Here is a 19602-nt window from a genome sequence, read left to right as displayed (position 1 = left end):
GTATTGCCCATCTCAAAATCAATTTTATTTGTTCATACTCACAAATGATGTTTTTAAGGGGAGGAAGGAATGGAAGAATAATTACAAGTTAGTAATATTACAAAATTAATAATTGATATGTTCAGTTGTTAAATATTTATTTTATTAAATGGAGCATGCAAAATAGCAGAGTTTCTCTTCTGACCAGAAGATTATTTCTGTGCTTTTGACTCCTTGGAGCTTTACAGATTTGCCTTTTTTAGTCTGAGTGGAAACTGAAAGAATCTGATCAGTGTCTCTACAGAGCTCTGACTCGGAGCTCTGGCAGCAACCCAGAATATTTCAACCACTGCTGAACAAAACATTACACCTACGGGTATGGCTCATTTGGAATATAACCCATGAGCATGACTGGAGAAGCAGTCAGCTGCACTTGTGAAGGGTCTGCTACGAGGGAGACCATCTAAAATATATCTACGGTGTCCAACCTGATCCATCTTTTAAGAAGATGGTTACGCCTGCTTTCTCTTTTAAATATTGTACATTAGAGGAAGATCATGAAGCCTGAATTATGTGCTAGTTAAGGGATTGTATTAGCATTCCAGGGTCAAATCCTGTCCTCAGGTCTGTTTACATTGTTTTGAATTCATGAGTCTTGGGAGCTACTTGTACCTTCATTGAAGAAGGGAATTTATCTCTGAGTTGCAGTTGTCGTGTATAGAAAGAGGTGCAAATTAAATTGGTATGTCTGTTAAAAATGAAGGAGTTTCTGGAGAACCTGTGGGCAAAACCAATTGTCATCTGACTTCACAGGTATATGGAATATATTTTGAAATCAAACAGTTTAGAGCAATCTCTGACACAAGACAATTTTTCTTGCCAGTTTAATTTTAATCTTTGTTTTGTCTGTGTAGTTGTCTTCTGAGGTGTTAAAACATGGCATAATGAACATACAGGAAATTAAAACCCTTGGTTTCATATAAATGTAGTCACTGGTGGAGGATTTAATTATTAATTGATTCAGTGTGAAACCAGTGTCACTTGAGTTCAGATGACACGCTGGGCATATGTGAGTCCATCAGCCAGGTGGCATGCCCCCACAAGTGCCAAGGGAGCTGGCTGATGTCACTATGAGGCCACTCTTGATGATCTTTGAACAATCATTTACTAGGAAAAGTGCCTGAGGACTGTAGGAAAGTAGATGCCCCCGGTTTCTTCAAAAAGGGTGAGAAAGAGAATCCAGGGAACTGCAGGCTGGACAGACTCACCTCAGTCCCTGAGAAGGTGATGAAACAACTAATCCTGGAAACCATTTCCAAGCACATGAAGGTCAAGAAGGTGATCTGGAGCAATCAGCATGGGTTCACCAAGGGAAAATAATGTTTAACCAACCTGGTTATGTTCTGCCATGAAATAAGTGGCTGGGTAGAGGAGGAGAGAGCAGTAAGTATTGTCTGTCTTAACTTCAGTGAGGCTTTTGCCACTGTCTCCCATGAAATCCTCATAGAAAAGCTGTTGAAGTATGGACTGGATGAGGAGACAGTGAGATGGATTGAAAACTGTCTGAATGACTGGGCTGAGAGTGGTGATCAGGAGTATGAAGTCTAGTTGGAGATCTGTACTGTACACACTACACTAGTGTGTATATTAGTGGTGTAACCTAGGGGTCAATACTGGGCCCAGTCCTGTTTAATACCTTCATTAATGATCTGGATGATGGGACAGAGTGTACCCTTATGACACAAAACAAGGAGGAGGCCAGAAGGTTGGGCAGCCAACCAGAGGGACCTTGACAGACTGGAGAAATTAGTTGACAGGAACCTCATGAAGTTCAAGAAGTGCAAAGTCCTGTACCTGGGGAGGAACAACCCCATACACCAGCACATGCTGGGGGCTGACCAGCTCATCTGGAGATGCTGGTGGGCACCAGCTTGAAACACAGGAGAGTCCATCTGAACATCAGGAAACACTTTTTTTACTGTAAGGGTAATAGAGCACTGGCACAGGTTGCCCAGAGAGGTTGTGGAATCTCCATCCTTGGGGATACTCAAAAGCCATCTCAACATGATTCTGAGCAACCTTGCTCTAGGTGACCCTGCTTGATCAGGGAGCTGATGAACCTTCAGAGTTACCTTCCAACTTCCACCATTTTGTAATTCTGTGACTTTATTGTTAATCTTGTCTGAACATTTATATTCTAGCCCTAATGTTCTTGGTTCTGATAGCATTTCTTGGGCAGAGACTGATTGACAGAATGTATAGAAGAAAATATAGAGTTTTTATTAATTTATTTTAGTCAACAAAATGGTGACAGTGTAATGAAACAGAAAGATGCATTTAAATGTTTTGAGGAGGCAGTAATTCACATTTGATTGAAGCTTATGTATGGACAGACTAAAAAAATCAAACAGAATGCTTTAATACAGTTGTGGGTACTAAATGTACATATATACTGTCCACAAAGTGCACCAAAAAAAAAAGAGTAAAGTAAAAAGTGAAGTCTGCAGGTTTGGCATATCCTTTTGTTGATCTTTTGTGGAAGTCTAAAGGCTGAGAAATCATGAGATTATAACAACAAAGTCACATAAGCAGCCTTTTGTCTTCCTGCTTTGCAGTTTAATAATGAACTGTATGCTGGTTCTGTGGGATTAACCCACCATCTCTGCCCACTGGATTGTCGCTTCCAGAGTGTTCTCATGGTGTTCAGTGGCCCAAATGTGGGATGGATCACATCAGTGACTGACGCTGTGTGCGAAACACTCCAACTATGGTTCCACACATCTAGGAAGTTTCTGCCTCAACTCTATTTGTTCTGTATTTAAATACACTTGAAATGTAACAAGGAAACTGTCTCAGATTTCCAAAAACTTTTCATTATGTTTGGTTTACTGTTTCACACACACAGGTGATTTTACTGAAAACAGCTCAGGGAGGATTTTTGATATGGAACACATATATCTCTTGGAGGCTACAGACTAATAATTTCACCCAAGGGAGTGCTCTCCAAGGGAGGAATAGTGACAGTTTGAAGCCCTCATGGGCCTCAGACAGCCTGGGGCCTGCCATGGTCATTCTGGATTCCCCACTTCCTCCAGCCACAAGGTGACCAGAAGCTTCTTGATTCCCGTTTTTGGCTGCTGTGTCAGCAGAAAAGCAACTCCTGGACTCCTGTGCTGCCGCCTTCTCCCCTGTTCTTAATATTAAAATACACCATTTTCTAGATTGCTTTTTGTAAACTTGGAGTATTTCATTTGTTGAAATATTTTCTTCTTTTTCTGCCTTTTTTCCCTTGTTTGCTTTTCCTTATTCTCTATTCTATGTCTATTTTATCTTTCCATTATCCGAGGCTTATTGTTCTAATTTGTTTTCCTCCCAGCAAATAGTCAGGCATTGTTCAGGCTGCCTCTGCTCTCGGGGAGGCTGGGACACTGTCTCATTCCCTGCTGCCTTCATTCAAGAAAGACTTCCAGGCTTGGGATTGCAGCCAACATCCTTTCCCTCATTGCTGCTGCCTGAGTTTGGGTGGGCTCCTAGATGTGGGAAGTTCAGCTGGCAGTATTTTTTTTTTACCTCCCTCATCACACGTGGTTTCAGTATGATGGGTTTGTTTTTGAGGACTCATCGTACCATTTTTTACTGCAATTAAGCCAAGAAGCTCAGGGATGAAAGGGGCTCCCAGGAGAGCCTGAGAGATGGCCAGAACAAGGTGTGCATGTGGTATGAAAAATGCCGGCAACCTCATTTTTTTTCCTGTGTAATTCTGGCCCAAGTCCTATTTGCTGTTACATCAACAGACGCCTCAAAAGATTTCTTGTGTCTGATTTAACGTGCCACTTGGATGGAACAACATCCTAAAGCACCATTGTGCCAGCCTGGCTAGTTTTAGATAAGGTTTTGGTCACCCTGTCACAGGCAGTGTTTGTGGATAGATGTCACATATTTACCAGTTCTTTCCTTGCCTAAACGTAACAAAGATATTCCTCAAATATAGCAACTAAAATATGCTGTACAGTCTTACCTTTTTTAACAAATGCCTCTGTGTTTATTGATGTCTTTTGTTTTTGCATTCTAGATCAAGATAGAGAAGGAGCTTAGCAGCCTCTACAAGAGGATGTTTGAACCTCTCCATGTGCCTCCAGAGCTCTTCCAAAGACTAACTGGACAATTCTGCAACATTCAGACTTTAAAGACAGGTCAAGCCTATGCTGCAGAAGACAAAACATCGGTTGATGACAGGCTAAGCATCCTCCTGAAGGGGAAGTAGGTTCTGTAAAGCCTGGGGACAGTCTTATGTTTTGTGTGATGGTTGAATAGATTAGAAAGTTGTTGGGGTTTTTCTTAGCTTCTTAAATGATGATGTTTGTAGCATGTTCTGGTCTGTAGCCAAATAGTCTATAGCCACAGACTATTCTGTGACACTCTTTTCAAATGACAGTGATGTCTCTTACTGTGAGGATATTTGTGTGTGCAGCTCCATGGATTTTAGTGGAAATTATATTTGTATAATACCAAAGGCAGTGTCTTCCAGAACAAGAAAGAGATTTGTTTGAGTATTAGATATCTAAGGCATCTTCGCAGTGCATTTTCAGGCTTTAAGGTTAAAAAAAATTGTACATGAGGGAAGGAAAAACTATCCCTCCAGCAGGCTTTAAAACAATGGGCCTGTTGGAATTGATTCATTGCACTTGTAGGTGCCAGCAGAGAGGGGCAGGTGCACTGCCCAGAGGCTGACAGGACCCAGGTGGGAAAGGGTAAAATAAATGCCTATGGCCAGGCTGTGATCTTGAAGCTCTTGCTAAGTTCTGGACGGTATTTTAAGCAGTTTCTGTTCATGGCAACAATGACATCAGGTTTCATTGTTTTTCTTTGAAATCATTAGCTGCTCATTAATGCAAAGCTAGTTATCTAAAGGAAGCCTGATTCTGGTCTGGCTGTATGGAATAACCCTTCAGACCTTTTTCATTTTGAATAGCAACGTTTAGAGGATACGTACCAGGTCTGGCAACTTGAGTTGGCTGGCAGCCTGTTCTGCTTGGAATCAGTAGAAGTTTAAGCAGAGCTACCCCAGGGTAGCTCTGGGGCTGAAATTCCAGAGGCTGAACATATTTTTGCCTGTTACCTGCTGCTTTACCATTGTCAGTAATCATATCAAAATTTAGATTAAATCAATCATCCTCCATGACTTTAAAATGCTGTTTCATTAACTTTTATTTCCAGAATGAAGGTGTCTTATCGAGGGCATTTTCTGCATAATATTTACCCCTGTGCCTTTATAGATTCTCCTGAATTTCGATCAACGCAGATGAACCGGGGTGAGAAATTCCAGGTACACTTTGATTTAAATGTGTATGAATGAATGAGATAATAAGAAAACAGTGTTGATTTTTACCTGCATAATTTTTCTAACTTTCTAGTACTGCTGTTTTGTGATGGACCATATCAAGAGTAACTTTTAAAATGAAATGCTGCAAAACAGTATTACAATGATGTTTGCTGAGCAGTCTGGCTTTTGCTCTTCTGTTCTCTTTTACTGTTTGCAAGTTTGTTTTGTGTTAAGAAATTCTTCAGGACAAATAATTTAAGAGAGAACTTTACTGGAAAAGAGGTGACGTGAGCAGTCTCTCATCACTGGTTCGAAACCAGAAAAGGAAAATTAGTTATTGTAATATTTGATGTTACTAAAATGAAAGACTGAAAATTCAGGCACTAGTAGTTTGAAATTGGTGTTTATCTAAATGTATTAATGCTTCCATCATCTTGAAAGTTGTTAAAGCAACATAAGCTGAAACAGATCACATTGTTTTGAATACAAATACTCCTATGGAGGACAATAAGCTTATAAGAGTAATATATAATTTCTCTAGCAATGTAATTATGCTAGTACATTAAAGGATATCTTATACTATAGTTTGTGGGGGAAAAGTACTGTTAGGGAAGTGGTTTGGGGTTTTTTTTCACACAGTACTGAATTTGCTCTTCTGCTGCCTCTTACTTGATGTTCTTTAACTGTGTATGTGTAGTAACAATGGGACAATGGCCGACTGGGTACATCCACACGGATACCCTGGCAGAAGGGGAGGGAGGGAGAGCAATGTCGCCTCTAAAATCAGTGATTGATGTCATATGTTCCAGTCAAACCCTAGGCTTAATGCCAAGGAGAGAGAGTTGCCCAGGGGTATTCCTTGTGCAGCAGTGAGGTGTCCTGCAGCACAGCCACCCTCTTGGCACAGCCTCTTTCTCTCATAAGCGACTGGATACGAGTCGGTCCCTCTGAAGAGAAAAGGCTCACGCCTCCACTTCTGCCTGGCTTGAAAATAATTGTAATCTGGCACGGTGTCCATCCTTCACTCTTGAGTTCTGCTTGTTACAGCCGTATAAACACTCTCAGCGTTGCCATTGCAAGAGGACAGGGATTCAGTCTTAAGGACCCCATCTGCTGGCAACGCTGTGTATTCGTCCTCAGCCTGTGCACTTTTATTGCAGTCTGTGAAGTTAAAATCCATGAATACTTGACAGTTTCCCATTATTTCTTTGGTTTTATATGTTTTTGTTTTTTCAGGAGATAACGTAATAGCAGAGAGCACCTGATTTTTCTGTAGATGACTGACTTTCCCTTGCAAAACACACCGTGTTTTGGTGCAGGTTTTGGTGTGCCATTGCCCTCTGCCGGCACAGGGGGACAAACCTGGCAGGTCCAGGCTCCCTGGAGAAGGGTCCAAGCTTCTCTTGTAACTAGCGGTAGCTGAATTACCAGTAACTGAGCACATAGAGCCTTAGCTCAGCTGCTAGAAGGTGTTACTTGTGGGATCAACAGGGCTGACAGTGTAGACAGAAAGGTGAAAATTAAAAAAAAAAAAAAAAATCACTAAAACCTCTTTGATGGAGAACTTTGGATACCATTTGTTCCTGTTTGGTGACAGCGACATAAAATAAAACCAAGTAATGTGTAGTCCTATGGGGATGTGAGTAGTGTCGTTTCTGTAGGACTGACTTTGTAAATCACCTCTAACATAAATGCTTTCACAGTCTGGGAACTTATGACAGATTTTCCCCTATTACCTCCCCCCAAGTTTTCTGGAAAGCAAACTGGCCATGATTATCAATTAAAAATATGATGCTAATATCTGACATGTTTTACATTTGTAACATCATGTTCTAAGGGATACCAAATGGTTTTATGGCTTTAAGAGTTATTTTGTATCTATTTTATGGTATAATTTGTTTTAAAGAATGTTTAAATGTGCTAATTTTAAAACACTTTTAAATGTGCTAATTCTGAGCATGTATTTTCTCAGGTCACCATTATCGCAGACGATAACTGCAAGTTCCTGTGCTGGTCCAGGGAAAGGCTGACTTATTTTCTGGAATCTGAACCATTTCTGTATGAGATATTTAAGTATCTTATTGGCAAAGATATTACAAATAAACTCTATTCATTGAATGACCCAACCTTAAATGACAAGGTAAGCAACTGAGGTTTCCTTTGGGAGCTTTCCTTCCCTATTTCCTACACAAATGCAGTTCCTTCAATTTAAAATCCTCTTAAAGCACAGGGGTTTTTTTTAACCTGCTGCTATCAGCTGCTGAATTCACACTCATTGCTTTTTAGCGCCAAAGTATGAATGAGTGCAACATTTCTGTCAGAAGCAATATTGGTTAAAGTTAGCACAGTAATGTGCAGGAAAGATGAATAACTGAGATTCAGAACTGATCGGCTAGTGTGTTTCTAGCCAACAGGTAGACATGATGGCTAGATGGTAGCTAAAAAGGTGCTTCTTCCCGGATGTCCTTTCTCATTAACAAATGGGTGCCTTTGTGTAAAGAAGCTTCAGGGTTTTTTCTTAAAGAATTTACTTGCTGGAGTCAAACAACTGGGTAATAGTGATTGCCAAGAAGAATAATTTCAACATGTGTTTGACGATTGGAAATACAACAGAAAAAAAGGGAATGTTAGGTTGATATGATGTAGTTTGTGGAAGGAGGCATGAAATACATATAAAATATAAATATATATAAAATATTAAGTGGCCTGAATATAATTCATTCTTGTTTATATGTAGAGGGAGTGTGTTTTAAGTGTCCCAGTAAGTGATCTGGGTGTAGTCATGGATATATTGATTATCTTGTTTTACTTTCATTTTGTCTCCTTACTTAGTTACATGGCTTTCAAGACTTGGATAGCTGCTGGTGTGGTTTTTTTATTATTCATGTAGTGGCTGTAGGGTTCTTCTATATAATTTATTTGAAGAATTTTCAACATCATCTATGAAAAGCTTCATAAGTTTATAATACATTATTTTCATATCCTATCTGTATTGATTTAGCTCACACTAACTCGGAGCAAAAATCCTTCTCATCAGCTTGCCCATAAATATCTCATGTACAGGTTAAATAGTTACTTCTGCAAAGTTCTGAAAGTTCTAGAAAATGATCCAGAAGCAATGACTGCCACTGCTATTATACAACAAACTTCAGCAGGCTTAACTTGTTGTGTCTTTATGGCTAATTAGACATTATTAGTTTTCTCAGTTTTGTACTGGCTATAGAAAGAGAAAAGAAAGAATTGCTGGAGGAAAAAAAATAGCAATAAAGCACTGCTTATTCTGCCTTCTAGTCAATGAAATAGAGGGTTACACTGTCTTGCAATCAGACCCTCAAAACTATTTTGGATCACTGTTTTCATCCTACTAATGCAGTGAGATAAAAGTGATCTAGAAGGACTGTACGATCTATAAAATATATCTTATAAAGTGTGTGCTTAAAGGTTTGTGGGTTTTTTATAAAAAAGAATTACAGGGGGATGTTCTGTAATAAAACTCACATCTACGTAGACAGTAAGTCAGTTCTGGAGTGTGGTGTCTGAAAGGAGCATAAAGTGATGTGTGCTCAGGATTGCATTCACACTGCCTCTCATGGGAGAATGCTGTTCTCCACACTCCTCCCCTTGCCTTCTCTTTTTTTTCATTTTTCCCCTCTTTTTTCCTTTTTCTCTTTTTTATCTGTTTTTTCTTTTCTCTTTTTTATCTTTTCTGTTCTCTATTTTATTTTCCTCTTTTCTCTTTCCTTCCCTCATTTTCTTTTTTTACACTTAGATGACAGCATTAGGATGCCATAACTGGTATACAAAGTCATCTTCAATACACTTGTGCTGCTGATTTCTGGCACTGTAGAGCTTCAGCGCTAGTGCAACTATTTCTTGAAATTGAAGTATAAGAGAAGTACTCATTGTAATGTTGTAACTGGTTGTTTTTAAGTGAAAGGTCCTCATCATACCTTCTAGGTATTAAAAAACCACCCAACATACCCCTCCTTGCACTTAACATCTGCACACTTTAACTTCAGTTTATACCAACTCTTTATTTTTGGTGACAATAGTCACATGAATTTAAGATTGTTGCAACTGTTTTATCACAATAACTTTTGAAAATGTATGTTGTCAAAATTAAGAGCGAGCATTTGGGAGCAGTACCTTTTCATTCTTCCTCAAATGAAAATCCTGTTGCACAAGCCCTTCCTACATAACATAGGATAAGAACTGGCAAGTAAATTCTCCTTGGTTTCCCCATTGCCAGCACCCTATGCACGTCACTTCTCACAGGCTTCATTGTGAAATGCACATATTACTGGTGTCTTTAGTGCTTTTTAGCTGGTGACAATCTCCATAGAAAATTTTGTAGTTTACTTCTGTACACAGGAGGACATAAAAGAGAACGAAAACAAATTAAGTATAGATTATTCATAAATAAAATGGTAGTAAGAAGATAAGAATATCAATTCATTATATGTTGGAAAGCAGAAAAGTATCCATTTATTTGTAAGGAACCTTGGGATTTTCTCCTACCTAAGGAGATTTTCACTGTTGTTGGGAAAACAGTCATTCCTCTCCGCATGAAGTAAGATGCTTATTCTTGACTTTTAAAATTCAGTCAAGTGGAATTATCCATTATGCTTTTATCATTTACTACCTTTCACATACACCTAAAATAGTATTCTGACTTGCAGTAATATTTAACGAGGTACAATGTATGGCTTCATATAAATATTATAGTACAAAGACTTCTCAGGAAGACTACTCAAAGCAAGTGGAAGCTCCTAAGACCATTTGACAGGCAGAGGATAATGTTCATGTGATACATTTAATCTGTCTTCAGTAAAACCAAGAGCCAAATGATCATCTACTAGGAAGGAATGACATTCACTGTTTTCTAACACAATGAAGTGAAAAGCCAGGAAAGTGAACAAATGTCTGTTAAAGTATAAATTGCTAAACTGTATATATAGCATGCTCTTTTGTTTCACAAGGAGGACCAGGATCATCATAAAGGCTGTATTTATTTGCAGAGCAACATACCTAAATAAAGAATTACCAAATAAGAAGAATCAGCCTTTCTGTAGGAAAAGACATGAAAAGTCCAGTGCAATACAGAATTAAAACTGAATAATTAATCTGAGGTTTCCTGCTTGTCAGTGTTCTAATTCCAATGTATTGCTGGCGTCTTCAATTTTTTGTTTAAATCGATTCACATTGCATAGAATCTTCTGCTCTAACCAGTTTCTTGATTCATAGTCATAGCTGAGACCAGAGCATCTACTACAGAGGAAATAGTTATTTTCCATTTTTATTTTAATTTACCTTTTTAAAAAAATTATTATTATTTAATTTTTTTAGGCTTCAAAAAAGATTGATCGACAACCTAGTCTTTGCTCACAGCTCTCTGTGATGCAGATGAGAAACAGTATGGCCAGTACCAGTGACAGCGAGGACGGCTTGCAGATGTTTCTTCGCGGGACTTCCTCTGCCTCCTCTCTTCGTGAGTGCTCAAAATAGTTCGTGCCAGTTTTGAACACAGCTTGGCTGATCATTAGAGATGATGGCAACACTCCTGTTGCCTTAAGCAGGAGCAGACTGTAGCTTTTCGGATGCTTCTGTACATCAACTAACTGGAGGGACCTAACTGTAGGGAATTCATAAGATGCATAAGGCTTTGTATGCTAACTGAAGCTACCTCATGTAGATACTGGCAAAAAACCCAGCATGTGTTGTAATCATTTTTGGCATAATGTTAATGTGTAGACATAATATGGAATTTTCATAGAAATAGGGCAAAACTGTGAACATACAGTGCCTGTCACAGCGGTATCTCCTTTGGTCTGTGACTGATGCTTGTTGAAATTAAAAAACCAAACAAAACTTTTTTCCCTCAGCAACTTGGTGCTCTGTATTTCCTCCTGAGATAGTTGGTACTGACAGGGTGGGAAGAAATGTGGTGTACAATAAGTATTTTGATGCCACCTGGAAAAGCTCCAAATAACCTCAGGTTCTTCTCCCCTGTTCTTTGTTTGACAGGAGTAGCAGGAACAGATGAAATGAGGGAAGAAACAATGTCTGACCTTTTTGCTTCTACTCTTGGAATTTATTCCTTTATAGAAACCTTCTAAACGATTCTTTCCAGGCTACTGTTATTTTCCACTTTTAATTTTTCTGAATCTTAACTTTATCAGTAGCCTGAACTCTGAAAGCAGCTTTTGAACAAAAAACCCAAGAAGATGCTCAGTTTTCCCATTTGGCATAAGTTTAAAAGAATCATATACGATTACTTATTTTTATTTGGGAAATATTACTCTTTAGAATTCAAATATATGAGGAAAAAAATCACTCCCAGTTATTTATTATGGTTAAAATCCCTGCTAAGAAAAGAAAACTCCCTGCTAAGAAAAGAAAGTGTTTTAAAGTTTTTGTACTTCCCCATTTAATTATCTGTTTTCCATTGTGTTCCTCACAGTTCTTATCCAGGAACTCCTTCAGACCTGGAGGGCCTATCTGTTTTCACTTCTTAACATTGGTGTTGTCTGCACGCCCAGATAGAGGGAAGCAAAAGCCCTGCTAGTGTTTCACCCTACTAGAACATCAGGGATGGCAGCTGGGATGTAATTTGATAAAAATTCCAGTGTTGTTTTCTTTATTTCTTCTCTGTTCCCCAAAAGGACATTTAGAATCACAGAGCAGTTGAGGCTGGAAGGAACCTCTGGGGATCGGCTAGTCCAGCTCCATGTTCAAAGCAGGGTCAGCTAGAGCAGGTTGCTCAGGGCTGTGTCTAGTCAAGCTTTGAATAATTCCAAGGTGGAAGATTTCACAGCCTCTCTGAGCAACCTGTTCCAGGGCCTTACCACTCTCCTGGTGAAAAATATTTCCCTTATTGCAATTCATGACTGTTGTCCTTTGTTCTCTAGTGCATGCCTCTGAGAAGAGTCTGGCTCTGTCTTCTTTATACCCTTCCATTAGGTAGCCGAAGACAGCAGTAAGATCCCCTGAGAGCCTTCTGTTCATAAGGCTGAACGCACCCAGTTCTTGCAACCTCTCCGTGTACATCATGTGCTCCAGCCTCTGACCATCTTGGTTGCTCTCCACTGCACTCGCTCCAGTATGTCCATGTCTGTCTTGTACGGGGAAACCCAAAACTGGACACAGCACTCCAGGTCCTGTCTCGCAAATAGAGGGGCTTAATCTCTTTCATTGACCTGCTGGCTGTGGTCTTGCTAATATGACCCAATATATGGATGGCCTTCTTCACTGCAGGGGGGCACTCTGCTGACTCATATTCCATTTTGTGTCCACCAGGATCCTCAGGTGTGTTTCTACAAAGCTGCTTTCCAACCAGTTGATGCCCGGGCTGTACTGATGTGTAGGTTTGTCCTGTCCCAGGTGCAGGAGTTTGCCTTCGTTGAACTTCATGTGTTTTCTGTCAGTTCTTTTCTCCAGCCTCTAAAGGCCCATTCTGACTAGCCACCCTACCCTCTGGCCTATCCAGTTTCCCTCACTACTTGGCTGCTCTCTATGAACTTGGCAGGAGCACACTCCATCCTATCATCCAGGTCATTAATATATTGAACATTATAGACCTTGGCATTGGCCCTCGAGGGACACTGCTGGTAACCAGCTGCCAGCTGGGTTTTGCTCTGCAGTTCACCACCCTGTGAACTCAGCACTCCAGTACATTTTTCACCCAAGCTGCGGTCCAGGTATGAAGTCCATTTCTCACCCGTTTGCTGGGAGAATTCTGTGGCAGGCTGTGGAGGGCCATGTTACAGTCCAGCTAAACACTGTACTCCCATTTGTCCACAGAGCCCGTCATCTCACCACAGAAGGTTGTCAGACTGATCAGGCACAATCTGCCCATGGTACATCCATGGTAGCTGTTCCCAGTCACCTTCCTGTCCTTCATGTGCTTGGACATGGCTTCCATAATCTTCCTGGAGACTGAGCTTAGGCTGACAGGCCAATAGTTCCCTGGGTGCTCCTCCTTGCCCTTCTTGAAAATGGCCATGACATGGGCCTATTTTTTTTCTCCCCTGACTGCCATGACCTTTCCAAGATGAGGGATCTTGCAGTTGCATCAACCAACCCTCAGCATCCTTGGATGCAGCCCATGTGGTTCCATAGTCTTGTGTTTGCCCTATTGATTTAAGTGGTCCCTAACTCAGTCTAGCTTTCTTGTAAGTCAGATATCACTCTCTCAGTCCCTACCACTACGCCTAGAGACCTGTGAGGCCTCAAGACAAACCTGTCAAGTTAAAACTGAAGCAAAAAAGGTATAGAATATCTCAGCCTTTTCCATGTCCCTAGGTCCTGTCCCCCACTGAACCATGGCCTCACAGTTTCCCTGGTCTTCCTTTTGTTGCTGGTGTATTTGTAGAAGCCCTTCTTGTTGCTCTACACTAGATCTAGGTTCAGCTGAGCTTTGGCTTTCCTAATTCCATCCCTGCATGCTTGGGGCATGTTTCTGTATCCCCCTCAAGCAGCTCATCCATGCTTTCACCTCATGTGTGTTTGTTTGAGCTCTGTTGGGACTTTCCTGTTCATCTATGCCAGCCTTCATCTGTACCAGCCTTCTACCACGCTTGCTCAACTTTCTGTACACTGTATTGGACTGTCCTTGTGTTTTGAGGAAAGTGTCCTTGAAGATCAACCATCTATCCTTGGGTCCCTTTGCCCTTGCAGGCCATGTCCCATGGATTCCTGCCAAGTAGAACCCTGAGCAAGTCACAGTCCCCTGTCCTCAGGTCCAGGATTGTAACTCTACTATTTGTCTTGCACACTTTTGAGTATCTTAAACTCCACCAGCTCCTGGACACTGCAGCCATGGTTACCATCAGCCTTCAGCTCCCTGATGAGTTCTTCCTTGTTTGTCAGTGACAGGTCCAGCAGAGCACCTCCCCTAGTTGGCTCGTCCATCACTGGTGTGAAGAAATTGTCTGCTACATTCTCCAGAAATCTCCTGGACCTGCTCCCAGCCCTGTTGCCTTTCCATCAGATACTGGGCTGGTTAAAGTTCTCCACGAGTACCAAGGCTGGTGATCATGAGGCTTCATCCAGTTGCCTAAAGAAGGCTTCCATCTACTTTCTCTTCTTGATCAGGCAGCCTGTAGCAGATACCTGCCATGAAGTCTCCTGTGTTGGTCTGTTCTCTGATCTTTATCCATAAGCTCTCGACTGGCTTTTCACCTCCATGAAACTGAAGCCATCGTTTGTGTAGAGAGCCCTTGGACAAAGTTGCACACTCAGAAGCCTGAAAGAAATTGTAAGACTGTGTTTGTGCCATTAGCTAGAATTAAAAATTCTCTTTCAGGCTTAGCAGCAAAACACTCGCAACCAGTATTTCAGCTTTGGGAGAAAATAATCTAAATGTATGACACGTTCAGCTGTAATTACATTAATCCCTAAGGTGCATCCATGCTTGGCACGTACCTGATAAATACACTTCTCTGTTGTACTTCTCTTTGGTTTGTGTACCCTATTTTCTGGTGTATGGGGTGTACTTTCCCCAAAAAAGAGGTTTAAATGTCTTTTATGCTCTGAAATTGCTCAATCCAACAACAGTTGGTGTAGTTGATTATGCCACTGCCACCACCCCACTGGCAACAATAGGAGTGGCAGCAGCCTCCTGAGCCCAATACCTCCCTTACTTTTGGGGAGACAGAGGGGTTACCAATACAACAGTGTCTCCTACACCTCGGGAATACTGTCATTTATTTCTTCTTTGCATTTTGATTAATGCAAAATTTCTGACGTGTAAAAGGCTGATAAAAATTCTTGATGAAAGGTTATTTATCTCACTAAACTGTAATGCTTCAATCTTTCTTTTTGCCAAGATAGCTTGTTAGTTGTTCCTGGGCACTGTCACTGCCAATGAGGGGTTTGCTACCAAGGTGAGCTCTGCTTAAAGATTTCTATTCAATGTGGATTGTGGCCATGTATGCGGTGTTTTTTTTTTTTTTTTTCTCAGATCACAGGGAAATCTGAACAAAAAAGCTGCCATTTACCTTACCTCTCTTGTGTTTTCAAAAACCTTCTTGTTGGTGCTCTCAGTGCAGCCATCAGTCTTTTTTTATTATTATTATTTATTTTTTTTAGGTCTGTTTTTTAAGATTGCGTACAAGGTACATACCGAGACATACATGTCCCAGTGCTGTTCCCCTGGATCCTCCTTCTGCAATCATACATTTGTTTATTTAAAAACAAATAAACCAAAAACCCCCAGAAAATTTAGTGAGGAAAATAAGGAAATTACAAACTTTTTAATTTTTTTTTTTTAAATTAGAAGAAGCCAGGAATAAGAGAAACTTATCTGCACAGGAACTCTACAGGAATACTGTCTTGTAATTGCTAGGTGATCGATTATTGTATGGACCAAAGCTTCTCACTACAAATATGATATTTGACTACTACAATACAAATAGGTTTTATTCTCCTAATTTCAATGTTCTTGAAAAATTGAGCATTTGTATTTTTTGTATAATATAACTTTTTAAAATCATGCTTTTATCTGTGCTGTAAATTATAAGCATTGACTCATTTTCTCAAGAAATTGATATAAAGCTTTTTTCAAAGTGTTTAGTAGTGAAAGGGTTAAAAAATACTAATTAGTAGGTCCCAAACTATGATTACTAACAAAACTGTGTTTTTAATTTAATTAACTAAGAAACCCAACTAACTGTTTGCTTTTATATTAAGGAAATAACCAACAAGAGTTCTATAATGCTTACGGAGTGAGTCGTTTGCAGCATGATGTTTTCTGTTGATAACATCACATTAACTCAGCAAGCATCCTCAAAAAGGTATTAAAATGGGATTTGTTTATCATGTGATACTTGTGCTTGACATCTATGATCCATCTATATGTAATTTATTAGTACATGGAGTTGATGTATCTCTTTTTCCAAAATTTGAGTTAAGCAGAAGTAGTTCAACCTGATCACAAGGGTAACTTCACCTGGTTTTCAGTCCTTTAAAAAACATTTCAGTATTAGTTTCTATTCAATAATTATATTACTTAATAGTCAATCATATACATATTAGTGATAAAGTCTCTTTTTTTTTTTTTTTTTTGCACTGCTTGGTTTAGATCACTCAAATTTGCTGGTCTGTGAATCTGCATTTGCAAACTTCTAAACTAAGCAGGAGTGTAGAAAGGTTTTGTGGTGTTAATGTTTATATTGGTATTACCTCATTGTGTGAGCTCTCTGTGTTATACCCAGCTTTTGGTTAAAAGCAGGATTGGGTTTCATGGGAAATGCCATTTTCATAGGTATTTGAGCTTAAGTCCTTGAGAGAGGGCAACAGAGCAGTATATGAAAGGCCTGAATTCAGAGTCCGACTCCATTTCTTGAACATCTGTCCAACGCTGGGTAGAGTCATCAATCAACAAGGTTTTTGTATTTGGAGAAAATAAGGGCATGTTATTGAACCAAACAATTGACAGGATTAGACCTTATACTTGATCCTGTTGAACAGACTTACAGCTTCTTCTAATTTCTGGAGAGAACTAAGCACTTCTAAACAGAAGAAAACCATTCAAAAATGGCAATAAACTATACTAATACAAAAATCTAAAAAAAAAAAAACAAAAAAACTGAAACTGTAATTCAGTGTTTTCAAGCATCCTTTCACCTTTGAGTGTAATTTTTTGGTGTCTTCTAGCAAAGTCAATTCTGTATCCAAGTGTACCCACAGACCTTGGATTTAGATGATTAAATGATCTAGTCACCCCTTGCTTAGGCCATAAAAACCCATCTGTGTGAAAAGAAATGCTTAGCAATTCCAGTATTTAAAAATGTGTTTGAGTAACCCTTTGTCATGGCAGTTAAAGTAGTTTTTTAAAGTCTAAAGAAAATACTAATACATTTTTAACATAAAAGGTTCTAAAAAGCTAATTCCAAACAGTGTTTGTGTGAATGTGGCTTAAAAATGCAGTAATACAACAACCCACTGATCTTGCCTGTAGCTGTATTTTGTTCTCTGTAACACATACAGTGCCACGGAGTCTTTCATAAATAGGCTTCCTTAGCAGAGTACTTTATATCTGATAAACTTTTTTTTTAAAGTAGTATGAATAGCCCTGCAATAAGAGTATGTTATGGCTATCAGTATTTTTTTTTATCTAGAAAATTTGAATTTTTAGCTTGTATACAGAGGGTCTGGCAGACAGGACCACTACCTCTTGCTCATTTCTTCTAAAATGATATTTCAAAGATTTCCCTCATCTTTTTGGTCATCGTATGCTAGCTGTTTACAACCTTGTACCGTTGTGGTGGTTTAACTCTAGACGAGGGTACCGAGAGAAAAAAATGTCCAAGTGAAGAAGCAATTTCAGAGTGAGCAATGGGAAATAAACCTATTTGCCTGATGTCAAAGGAGCTCTGTGGTTTAACCCTCATGCTGGAAGATTTAACTACAATAGATGTATTTGCAGCAGTTGCTTGAACAAAAACTCCATTTAATGTCTTACCAGCAATGGCTGTGGTGTGTGCTCTGCTCTGGCAAGGTTTGAGTGTGGTGGTTTGGGTAGATTCACCCTTTTTGCTTGCAGCTTGCAGCCAAACACAGACTGCTCTATCACCCTCCCCGCCCCCCCTCACCCAGGGAGTAGGGGAGAGAATTGGAAGGAAAAGAGCAAGGAAACTCACAGTTGAGATAAAAACTATTTACTAATTAAACAAAAATGATAATGATAACAACAGTGATAACAGAATATACAAATGAGTGATACACAGTGTAGTTGCTCACCACCCGCTGACCAATGCCCAGCCTGTCCCAGCCAGTGATCCCGGAGCAGAGACCGTCCCAAAACCCAAGCCCTGGAAGAGCGAGCCCGAGCGATCCCTGAGAGAATGCCCCCATTTTCTGGTCAACCCTGGTTAATATACTGACATGACGTGATATGATATGGAATATCCCATTGGCACATCCAAATGCCAGTTTAGGGCTTTGCTATTCACTACACTTCTCCCTCCCAGTCCTGATGCAGCTGTGAACCAGCCAAACATGGTGGCCTTGAGCTCCAGCAGCAACTAACATTAGTACTTTTATCAACATTCCTCTCATAACAAGTTCTTACACTGAAACTAAACCACAGCTCTTCTAACTACTAAAAAGAAAATTAACTCTATCCTAGCAAAACCAGGACAATGAGTTGCTGCTTTTCTAAAACATTGTCTTAGAGCAATGAAATCACTGTCAGTCAAAAGTTATGTGGCCTTCATCCATTAATCTTGTTTTCTCTATGGGTATTTATGGGGGAATTATATTTTCCATAAGTTTTACATTATCGTGCTTTTAGGGCAGTTAGGTCTGTGATCAGGTACCCGCCTGAGATTTGCTCAGTACACCCAGGAATTTTTTCACAGCTGAGGCAATTGTGCAATGTACATACCTTCTCTATTTAACCATTCCTATCATCGTTTGTGGAGAACAACTAATGGGTGAGTGTAATGGTGAGACAACCTCGGAGGCGTTGCTGGTTCATAGTGATGTGGCTGTCCCACGTCTAGGATTTCCTGATGCCTGTGGCCAAATAACAAAGAACCCTTCACTTATAAAACCCTCTTATGAGGAACTAGGACAGGATTGTCAGATTGTGTACACTTTGTCACAAAGAGGTGTATGTAGCAGGCCTGTGTTGTTCAATTAATTGATAATTTCTTTCTTAACTGTGGCAGGCCCGGGCCGGACGTCTCCCTACCTGAGAACTTCGGCAAAAATGAAGCCAATAGAGGAAAGTGTTGAAGATGACGTCTTTGAAGCATCATCTGCTGATAAGCTTGAACTCCAGCGACTGCCTTAAACAGATGTGTCCTCAGACCTGTCGGAGCTTGTACAAAGCTCCAGTGCAAGAGGAAGAAGTTGAATTTGTGAGGAATCTGAAAGCTAAAACCACCTCTCCATGTTTGAATTTACCACAGCATATGTCATTGGATTCTAGATGGAAATGTCACATTTTGTTTTACTTCTAAATAAAAAATAAATTTGAAAAAAAAAACTTGTTTTGGTTTTGGGTTTTTGTTTTTTTTATGTGTATTTGCTTTATTTTTACTTTGACTCTTGCCATTGGAAATTTAGTATTAAATGGCTGACTAGTCTGAAATTTCTGGAGACTTATTCAGTGCAGAGTACCCCAAGTTTCACTTCCATAAATTTATTAGAAGCTTGTATCTTTTCAGTGGGAGATTTTGAAACTCTATTTCCAAAACCACGTTGCTGTTACCTACCATGTTTGTTGTGAGAGTCTCACGTGAAATAGTACACACACTCTTCTGTGCCTATTGGGAGGTATTTGCCTCTAATTC

General features: G+C 39.8%; 1 protein-coding gene across 1 annotated transcript in view; it reads left to right on the top strand.

The window, feature by feature from the left end:
- POPDC1 (popeye domain cAMP effector 1) overlaps positions 1-19273 on the top strand; it is a 28132-nt gene extending 8859 nt beyond the window's left edge. Inside the window, exons 3-7 of the mRNA XM_010170706.1 lie at positions 4052-4239; positions 5197-5305; positions 7275-7442; positions 10649-10790; positions 18976-19273. Of these exons, the coding sequence (XP_010169008.1) occupies positions 4052-4239; positions 5197-5305; positions 7275-7442; positions 10649-10790; positions 18976-19100 (732 nt within the window). The 3' untranslated portion in view covers positions 19101-19273. The remainder of the gene's footprint in view (positions 1-4051; positions 4240-5196; positions 5306-7274; positions 7443-10648; positions 10791-18975) is intronic.
- The last annotated feature ends 329 nt before the right edge of the window (positions 19274-19602 follow it).

Source organism: Antrostomus carolinensis, unplaced genomic scaffold, assembly GCF_000700745.2.
Source record: "Antrostomus carolinensis isolate BGI_N321 unplaced genomic scaffold, ASM70074v2 scaffold6996, whole genome shotgun sequence".
In the NCBI taxonomy this organism is placed as follows: domain Eukaryota; kingdom Metazoa; phylum Chordata; class Aves; order Caprimulgiformes; family Caprimulgidae; genus Antrostomus; species Antrostomus carolinensis.
Note: the sequence above shows the minus strand (reverse complement) of the source record. Positions and strands in the feature narration are given on the sequence as shown.